Source organism: Cryptococcus neoformans, chromosome 7 (assembly GCF_000149245.1).
Source record: "Cryptococcus neoformans var. grubii H99 chromosome 7, complete sequence".
Classification (NCBI taxonomy): Eukaryota; Fungi; Basidiomycota; class Tremellomycetes; order Tremellales; family Cryptococcaceae; genus Cryptococcus; species Cryptococcus neoformans.
In genome coordinates, this window is record NC_026751.1 from 1,153,770 (window position 1) to 1,162,659 (window position 8,890).

Sequence of the window (8,890 nt, forward strand, 5' to 3'; positions counted from 1 at the left end):
CTTCCAACATCCGTATATCAACAAATATGCATGTACCACCAATGGTCCACCTGTCCCTTTCGTGCCCTGACTATATGCCATGAATTGTATGTATTTTATAACCCCCAGTACCCTTTAGAATTGTTGTATCACTTTACAAGATCTCGAAATCATCATCATCATCCACCACAGTAGTCACCCTTCTTTTCTTCGCATCATCCCTTCCCACGGCAATTTGTCCATCATCTTCGGGCGCTGGTCGCTTCACTCCTGCAGTCACATTAGGCATATCCTTCGGCGCAGTATTGGCGGGGACATGTTCGACAATCTCGGGTTCTTCGGAAGATTCACGAGCGGCATCTTTGGGTTTAGCAGGAGCGAGCGGGATGGTGAGTTTTTCGTCGGGGAGCGTGTAAGCATTTGACGCTTCGGGGTCACTGTTATAATGATGTTAATGATCTATCTTTTTGGCAAACGCGATAATATATATTTGAGACTCACGGTTGGCAGACGCAAAAGTGTACAGGTCTGTACTTTGTATCTTCATCCCTCACCGTCAGAATCTTACCTCGTCCAACCCCAAGATCCTCCAAAGTCCTTTCAAAATTATCCTCAAAGTCTGGATCGGCCAAAAGCCTCCCTCCTTCAAACACCGTCCATTCCACATCCTTCCCTTCTCCTTGTCCTTCAAACTCTGCTGATCCAAGCCAGCCTTTTACTACATCCTCCACAAACTCGCCCAACGTGCATTTCCCGACATCAGCTTTGAACGGGATGTATACGTCTCGACAGACGCTGCATGTCGGGTCTGGATGTTGGGGTACAAATGAGCCGAGGGGTTTGGTAGGGTCTGTTCGGAGGAAGACGTTGCGGACGGGGATATGGCTGGAGTCGGTAGATGGGCCGCCGTTGGAGATGGAGTGCATTCGAGAAAGGATGTTGAGGGATTGCATCACGATAAGACCGGCGATGATGGCGTTAGTGGTAGCGATAGCGGGAATGATATTACCAGCCATTTCTACAGCGGGTATCAGTATTGATTGATTTTTTTTACCCCTGTGCGACAAGCAACTTGCCTTTCACTTGGAACCGAGTCTTATTGGGGATACCATAAGCGGTAGCTCGAAGGTTAGCGGTCGCAAGTACAAAGTCAAGAGTATCGTCATCATCCTTATCAAAGGATAGAGGTGTGTCGGGGAAGGCAAGTGCTCGAGCGGAAAGCCTCTTGCAGCTATTCAATCAGCAATATTCAAATATGTAAGCAACCTACCTGTCCAGGAATAATTCCAAGTTCTCCTTCAAACTCAACTCTTTCTGGTCCTTCAATAACGCCGCAGGTTTATCCTTGGCCCTTTCAGCCACCTTGTCGCTGTTCGCCTGCTGATTCGCTGCAGGCACCGTACGGAGTGGTGGGGCGACAAACGTCCCGTCCAGAATGGCATCGCAATCAAGAGGTACAGGCTTTACACGGCCTTCCTTTTTCCACATATCCTCCATAGCCAAGAGACGGAAGATATCTTCGTTGAAAATTTTGTGGAATACTCGACGAGGGCCATCTTCTTCACTAAGCGATTTTCTTACTTGTCTGAAGGCAGCAGCTTCCTTTTTCAGGTTTTCAATCTCCTCCGCTGACAAGTCATACTGAGCATGGACATATGGAGTTGTTGAGAGCAACAATTTTGAGCACTTACCATTCTCCCCGCTAGCTTTGGCCTTGTCCAGCTCTTCAGTGTCCATGTCCTCATCATCTTCACCGAATAACTTTCCAAAAAGATACGTCTTTCCCCAGACGATACAGTGAATAGGTTCACTAGGTGTTGAACGGATAGTGCAGACTGGGAACGCTTTGGGAGCAGGCTTGGGCACGCAGTCAAAGCATTCAGTAACGTCCTATGTGGGAGTTATCAGCCTTATAATTATTGATCCTCCATCCAAGAAAACGGCAATTTTGGACGAACCTTGATCATGGGAGTAACCTGACCGAGATAACCGGCAGTACCAGACTCGACAAGTGGAACACCAGCGGCCTGACAAAGCCTATTCACATGTCGTCGTGCATCTTACTCGCGACCATCAGCTCCAATTTGATGTAAACACCCTCTTTGCTTAAAACCTACCCATATTATCCAATGCGTTCATGACCAACCCGAACCCTTTGATCCACTCGAGATCATTCACACTATCCTTGACATTCCCATGCCTAGCGTTGATGTTGATGCCAGAGCTGGGGTTGAAGTGGTGAGCTGTCGCAGCGGCAACAAGGGCTTTGGATTTGGAGATGTCCGGTTTTCGGAAGAGAAATTGGCGGTTCAAGTTTGAGAGGTCAATGGTGTCAAGGTCAATCTGAAAACGTGTTAGTTGATAGGCAGAAACGCAGGACAATAATAAGCTACATACAATCTCAATATTGGCGAACCCAACCAAAACAAGGTTCTTCACTAATTTTTGGTGTTCAGCAAGTCGCGCTCCAAGTCAAACGAAAGACTTAATGCTGAAAGCTGACCTACGGAGTTCACAGCCAATACCACCAGCACCAACGACGAGAACCTTTGTCTCTCTAACCTTTTTATACACCTCTTGCCCGAGAAGCGCTTCAGTATATGTTGACCTGGGCATTTTATAGTCGTTCGATGATGGAGATGGATAACAATAGACGAGCGGATCGATAAATGACAACCATCTTTTAGGACGCGTCGCGGTCACGTGATTGGCGTTTTCAATGACAGTGAAATCAAGGTCAAACGAACATGGGTTGACGTACTTGACTATATAAGCATTTTGCTATTTTCAGTATAATAGAATACTTGGAATGACCTCGACGTCTTCCCAAGCAACGCCTCTCGAGCCTACGCTCTACTCTCTCCTCCCACCGTCACTGCATACTTCCATTCTCTCCCACCTCTCCCTCCTCGCAATCCACGCCGAGCCTCTTCACCTTATCGAACGTATCTATACCACGACCAACCCTGTTCTCCCTGGTCAAACGCGAAACCTACGGTTCCGTTCCCTAAGAGTAGCAGGAACTGTGCAGAATAAGGGGAAGGGAAAGGGGAAAGAAAAGGATGATGGAGAATGGGTGCATACGCTCGCGTATGTTTCGTCAAGGTTACGAAGTGCAGAGTACGCGGAAGCGGCTGTACGAGCTGTGATGAGTGTAGAAGTACAGGATATGAGTTCCCCGCAAGATATTGAAGGGTTTGTAGAAGCATTAGGGTTCCGGTACGTCACATATTCATTGTTCGCTGCTCTCCGTTGACTTTAGATTTTAGGCATTCGCATTCGTTCACTCTCACAGGTCATCTCCTCCATTTACCCATACCGATCCCTACATCTCCACCTTTAACACTTCATCTCTCTATCACGCGGCTGACATCCTCGGCTTCCACAACAAACGAACAGTTCGCACCCGACGAACCGTATCTGGTGCAACTGCAACCTTCAAGACCTGTTTATGCAATCGCGCCACCTGGAGATATAGGTTTGCAGGATATGATTGGGGTTATGCAGTCAACAGCGGGGCGATTAGATGGGTTAGAATGGTCTACCGGGCAATAGAGATCAATCATAGAGCCACATATGGAATAAAAGCTATCTTTTAGCAGTATTATAAGCACGAAGCCAAATAGCAAAACCTGCTGCCATCCCCAATGCCAGCATATTCCCTGCCACCTTTCCTGCAATTGCCGTCCAATCATCTCCCTTCTTCTCCAAGTGCTCCGGACCAAGGACGATTCCCTTCTCCCAACCTTCATCCAGAATCCTCTTCCTGACCGTTACATCATTAAACTTCTTCATTTGCTCTAATCCCCACTTATCACAAGTAGCCTTCATCCACTCCATCCTCTTCTTCCCACCTTTCCCTCCTACTCCAGGCGCACGCTCCCTCAAATCTCTTCTCAATGCGCCCACGCCTTCCAAACTCGACTCGATATCATCCGGTAACGCATCCACGATCAGGTCCCTCAACATTGCTCCCGCCCTCGGTCCTAATCCCCCGGTGGAGATGAGGATCTGTAAAGGACCCTGGCGCATTTGTGCACCGAAATAGAAATCGCATTGTGGCGGGATATCCGCCACGTTCACCATCACCCGTTCTTCCCTGCACATCTCACATACCTCCCTTGACAGGTCATTGTCATCGATAGCCGTGAGGACGAGATCGAAATCCTTCACTTTGACCGGATCAGACCGCCCAGCGTAAGGGCGGGCTAGATAGGTAATTTGGGAGGCAGTGGAGGAGTGGGAGATGTAGTGGGAGATGGAAGGGTCGAGAGGCAATGGCGAGATGAGGGTGATGTGAGCGCCGGATTCGAGGAGGAAGTAGAGACGAGAGGAGGCGACGACTCCGCCGCCAATAAGGAGGATAGGTCGTCCTTGGAGGCGGAGAGCGAGGAGGAGGGAAGCGCCTTGGTGAACTTCTGGATAAGATTCGGACGGGAGCTAGAGGCAAGGCGTTAAGCGGGTCAATGACAACGCATAGATAGAACGTACAGAGGCGAGAGAAGCTTCCCTAGGGAGCTCTGTAGCTTGGACAGATGGCTCGAGAGGTGGTTTTGATTCTTCTGTGGACATGTTTACTGGTTTACACAAGTCAAATTCCTGCTGAACAAAGGAATATGAAATATAAATATATATGTATGGTTCTCTTTTCGATTATCGCCATCGCGCAATCAATGGCCGACGGAATTCGGAAAGTCGTTGCGAGAAGTGTAAACGTCATCACTTTAAAGAAGTCAACCCCATGTACGTAATTGAGGACTTATATAAGGAGCCATCGAAGTCTCCAACAGAGAAAAGGAACGTGATAGAGGGTTGCCCACTTGATTACGATAACAGTGAGAAGCAGGCAGTAGGATGGAGCTGGCAACGCAGCAAGAGGCCCAGAGAATAACCAATATGCGTAAATGAATAACTCTATCATATGATACTGAAGGACCCGCAATGTATCACATCCTTGCCCGCTTCGTAATCTTACCACCACCGCTCTCTAAAGCCTTTGGTCCCTTTACTTCTTGTCTTGTCCAAGGCCAGAAGCGCTTTCACATCCGTTAGTTGCAGAATTTCGGAGGGAAGAGAGAATGGATAAGACTTACTGGTTGGTAGCGACTTGGATAGCTCGGGCCATGGTTGATCGCACCCGGCCGTCTTCAAGTGTCAACAAACCGGCAATGGTGCATCCACCGGGAGCTGGGGAATTAATTAGAACATAGTACATGCATGAGAAGAACGAGAATGGGGCTTACTAGTCACACTGTCCTTCAACTGGGCAGGGTGCAAACCTGTTTGAAGAGCCATTCTTCCGGTTCCTTGCATGGCTACAATTACGAATCAGCATACAAATTCAGTTCACACAAGACTACTACCCAATACTCACTTTGAGCTGCCAATTCCAAAGCTTCTGACCTGGGCAAACCCATCATCACACCACCATCGGCCATCGCCTCCAACACTAAAGCCACAAACGCAGGACCAGAGCCCGCAAGGGCGGTACAAGCGTCAAAGTGCTTCTCATCGAGGAATCGGCATCTGCCACAAGAAGTAAAGATGTTAAGGATAAGCGTTCGGGAAAGAGCGTCAGACAGGGGGGTCACGATAGTCATGCCTTCTCCGATCTTACAAGGGGTGTTTGGCATAGCCCGCACCACCCGGGTGGTCTCGGGCACCCAGCTCTTAAGTTGGGAGATGGTCACACCCGCACAGATGGAAATGAGCAACTTGCCCTCCAACGCCTTGCTCATACCTTCCTCCTCCAAGATGGACCTCGCAATCTGAGGCTTGGAACACACCAAGATAACATCGGCTTCGTCCACAGTCTTGACGTTCCCCTGACCAGCGCGGACCTGGACTTGTTTCCCGATAGGGCCCATCTCGGCCAAAGTGCGTTTCAGCTTACGGCCCGTTTCTTCACGCCCGACGGTAGCGATGAAAGTGCTAGGGAGGGAAGCTTCAGGAGCATCGAAGAATTGGGAGGCGGTAGGAGTGGAGATACCGGAAGGAGGCTCGGAGGAGGCATTAGGGTTGCGAGGAAGAGAGGCGCGGGTTTCGAGAGAGGAGATGACGCCCGAGAGGATGGCGACGCCCATGGTACCGCATCCTGGAAGAGCGTCAGCTCATGTTCCGCTGAAGACGGGAAAGCGGGGCTTACCGAGAACAGCGAGAGTGTAGCCCATTGTAGTCGATTGTTGTTCGTGCACGATGCAACCAAATTAGATATGGAGGGATATTGAGGTAGATGTGATGTAGCAGACGAGATGAAAAATATGGTGGATTACCGGAACTGCTGCCGGTGGCTTATGAGGATTGGACGGAGATAAAATAACGAACCGAAATGAGTTAAATCGACTCGCTTGAATCAACAAATCACCGCGGCGCAACGAATAAATAAGAGAATCGGGCAATCCATAATCCATGCATGTGGTGGAAATCCAATCCACATGGGCTGTATATCATGGAAAGGCGATGAATGGCAAGGGCAATTCGGATGCAGCGACTATATGACGATGATTTCTCGTCAGTCGCTATTGAATCATCTTATTTGCAGCCGGCATCTAGCCTTTATTACTGGTAGTTGGTCAAGTATTATGCGGTCATACAAAAAAATAGCAAGCTCCAAGCCATTCCTCCCCATTCCTCCGCGGTTGATCCAATCTCTATTCGTTCACATTGTGGCATACTCATGAATGCCCTCAAGTACGCTAATGGAGAATTGATGTAAATTCCGTATCTGATCAATGACCAGCAAATCAAGAAGAAGACGACCTGGATGGTTCGAACCATGTATGACTAATAGCAGACCCCCTATGCATAATTAGACCCATCTAGTCCCTACCAAAGAGCCTCCTTCCACTTCACTTCTCTACAATTCTTAAGCATCTACATCCTGCACACCGCTGTAGGCCTCCAACTTCTGGCTGGCACCCTCCCAGTCGAGAACGCCCTTGACAAGCTGATCAACAACGCTGATGACGTCCTCAATAGGACCGATAAGTTGGCTGGTAGAGTCCCGCTCTCGGAGAGTCATGGTACCGTTTTGGATGGCTACGTATCAAGGTTAATGATTGTGTGCTAGAAGTTAGGTACAAGAAGTGTGAACATACTGGCGAAGTCGACGGTACAGCCGAAAGGAGTACCAAGTTCATCGTTTCGGGCGTACTTCTTACCGATAGTAGCGGAAGAATCGTCGACTCGGCTAGCGATACCTCGCTTTCTCATCTCTCGGGCTTTAATACTTAATATTAGCGAGATCCCGCTATGTCAATCGATTTCTTAGGATGGCACTCACAAACTTCGTGGATTTTACTCCTCAGCTGAGCATCCTGAGAGATAGAGACGATGAGACATTTGATAGGAGCGACGAGTGCAGGGAGGGAAAGGACACCTCGAGCGGCGTCTTGCTCTCGTGCCCAGTAAGTGTGTTCGAGAACAGAGTAGAGGATACGACCAATACCGAAAGAGGGCTCGATGACGTTAGGGATGAATTCGCGCACTGACGATAAAGTTAAGTACAACTAATTTAACGAGAAGACTGAGGACTTACTGTGCTCAGTAACGGTGATGGGGTTGATCTTGACGAGGTCGGCGGTGATCTCATAAGACTTGCCATCGGCGCACTTGACGCTGGAAGAGCCCTTCTCGAGCTCATCCTTGATGCATTGCAACTTGTCCTTCTCAAGACCAAGCAAAGTCTCCTTGATCATAGTAGCGTCCTTCTTAAACTTCATGCCGAAAGCCTTGGCGTCAAAGGTGCATTCAAGCTTCTCGACAGTTCGGGGCTGCTCGAGACGTTGCTGGACTCGGAGAGGCTGCTTGGTTCGGACGGAGTGGACGGTAAGGTCATAAGCGGATCGGTCCGCGCAACCGACACACTCGATCCAGCCATAAGAGGATTGGATCTCAAAGTCCCAACAGTCCTGCTAAAAGTTAGTACGGGTACGATTGGTTGGATATCAAGAATTGGGCGTACGGTGGCGTAATGGGCCATTTCGTTAGCCATGTGCTGCCTGCATCTCAACCTAGCAGGGTCTATACCGATCTTGGTTAAGAACAACTGAGTTCGACCGAGGAAGTAACCAAGAGTCTCGTTGTCGACGATACCCTATATAATCATCAGATTTCATTCCGCCAAGGGAAAAAAGTGGAAGAAGTTCTGACCTCAGCAACAGCCTCACCAACAGTCTTCTTCACAATCTCGGTCCTACCCTCGCTCTGAACACCCTTGGCCAAAAGGGTGAGGACGACGTCCTTAACCTCGTTGAATCGAGCGTGACGTTTGTCAAGAGGATCAACATAGTGCTCAATCTCGGCCATGGTGAACTCTCTGCAAACTTTCATCAGCCATGATCCCGCCAAACTTTCTTGAAAAAAAAAAGAAAAAAAAAAAAAAACTTACCGGACACGGAGCAAGCCCTGTCTGGGGGCGATTTCGTTTCGGAAACTTTTACCGATCTGAGCAGAGGCGAAGGGGACCTTGCCGTTGTTGAATTCGAGAAGACGAGCAAAGTTGACAAAGTGACCCTGAGCGGTTTCGGGGCGGAGGTAACCCTTGATGTGGCCAGTAGGACCGATGTTGGACTCGAACATGAGATTGAACTCGACGGGCTCAGAGACCTCGTTGCCAGTGGTGGGGTTGGTGATCTTATGCTTTCTAATAATCTCACCGAGCTCAGGGCCAGTGTAGTTATCAATCTGCTGCGGGTTAGCATGTGTGTAATCGACGTGAAGTTGACTTGCCTGAGCCAAAAGGTACTCGTACTCGGCGACTGTGTTGTCATCAAGCTTCACAGCCTCGGCCTTGACAACCTTCTTCTTCTTTTTTTTCTTGTCATCCTCCTCTTCCTTCTTCTCCTCCTCCTTGACACCTCGAGCTTCCTTGTCACCCTTTAACCTAGCCTCGAGGACACCCTCGACAAGG

General features: G+C 49.0%; 5 protein-coding genes and 2 non-coding genes; 3 read left to right on the forward strand and 4 right to left on the reverse strand.

The window, feature by feature from the left end:
* Positions 1-9: 9 nt before the first annotated feature.
* Positions 10-2,616, reverse strand: CNAG_05896 (ubiquitin-like 1-activating enzyme E1 B). XM_012195225.1 has 9 exons: positions 2,487-2,616; positions 2,377-2,417; positions 2,097-2,322; positions 1,938-2,038; positions 1,671-1,869; positions 1,250-1,607; positions 1,056-1,210; positions 481-997; positions 10-416 (listed from the first exon to the last, which is right to left on the reverse strand). The coding sequence occupies exons 1-9, from the start codon at positions 2,593-2,595 to the stop codon at positions 134-136; spliced, it is 1,989 nt and encodes a 662-aa protein (XP_012050615.1). The 5' UTR covers positions 2,596-2,616; the 3' UTR covers positions 10-133.
* On the forward strand, positions 115-1,023 carry CNAG_12693. Its single transcript, XR_001045901.1, has 2 exons — positions 115-505; positions 564-1,023. It is a non-coding gene; the product is annotated as a hypothetical RNA (non-coding RNA).
* Positions 2,617-2,753: 137 nt separating the features above from the next.
* CNAG_05897 (hypothetical protein) lies at positions 2,754-3,737 on the forward strand. XM_012195226.1 has 2 exons: positions 2,754-3,198; positions 3,249-3,737. The coding sequence occupies exons 1-2, from the start codon at positions 2,789-2,791 to the stop codon at positions 3,532-3,534; spliced, it is 696 nt and encodes a 231-aa protein (XP_012050616.1). The 5' UTR covers positions 2,754-2,788; the 3' UTR covers positions 3,535-3,737.
* CNAG_05898 (precorrin-2 dehydrogenase/sirohydrochlorin ferrochelatase) lies at positions 3,460-4,659 on the reverse strand. XM_012195227.1 has 2 exons: positions 4,471-4,659; positions 3,460-4,419 (listed from the first exon to the last, which is right to left on the reverse strand). Exons 1-2 carry the CDS (start codon positions 4,549-4,551, stop codon positions 3,568-3,570), a joined length of 933 nt encoding a protein of 310 aa, XP_012050617.1. The 5' UTR covers positions 4,552-4,659; the 3' UTR covers positions 3,460-3,567.
* Positions 4,660-4,794: 135 nt separating this feature from the next.
* CNAG_12694 lies at positions 4,795-4,937 on the forward strand. The gene has a single exon (XR_001045902.1). It is a non-coding gene; the product is annotated as a hypothetical RNA (non-coding RNA).
* On the reverse strand, positions 4,859-6,266 carry CNAG_05899 (pyrroline-5-carboxylate reductase). XM_012195228.1 has 5 exons: positions 6,125-6,266; positions 5,354-6,073; positions 5,223-5,294; positions 5,073-5,166; positions 4,859-5,015 (listed from the first exon to the last, which is right to left on the reverse strand). The coding sequence occupies exons 1-5, from the start codon at positions 6,147-6,149 to the stop codon at positions 4,985-4,987; spliced, it is 942 nt and encodes a 313-aa protein (XP_012050618.1). The 5' UTR covers positions 6,150-6,266; the 3' UTR covers positions 4,859-4,984.
* Positions 6,267-6,757: 491 nt separating this feature from the next.
* Positions 6,758-8,890, reverse strand: part of CNAG_05900 (glycine-tRNA ligase) — a 2,601-nt gene continuing 468 nt past the window's right edge. Inside the window, exons 1-8 of the mRNA XM_012195018.1 lie at positions 8,710-8,890; positions 8,369-8,664; positions 8,131-8,296; positions 7,943-8,074; positions 7,517-7,889; positions 7,262-7,465; positions 7,077-7,199; positions 6,758-7,017 (exon numbers count right to left, since the gene is read on the reverse strand). The exon at positions 8,710-8,890 is cut by the window's right edge and continues 468 nt beyond it. Of these exons, the coding sequence (XP_012050408.1) occupies positions 6,845-7,017; positions 7,077-7,199; positions 7,262-7,465; positions 7,517-7,889; positions 7,943-8,074; positions 8,131-8,296; positions 8,369-8,664; positions 8,710-8,890 (1,648 nt within the window). The 3' untranslated portion in view covers positions 6,758-6,844.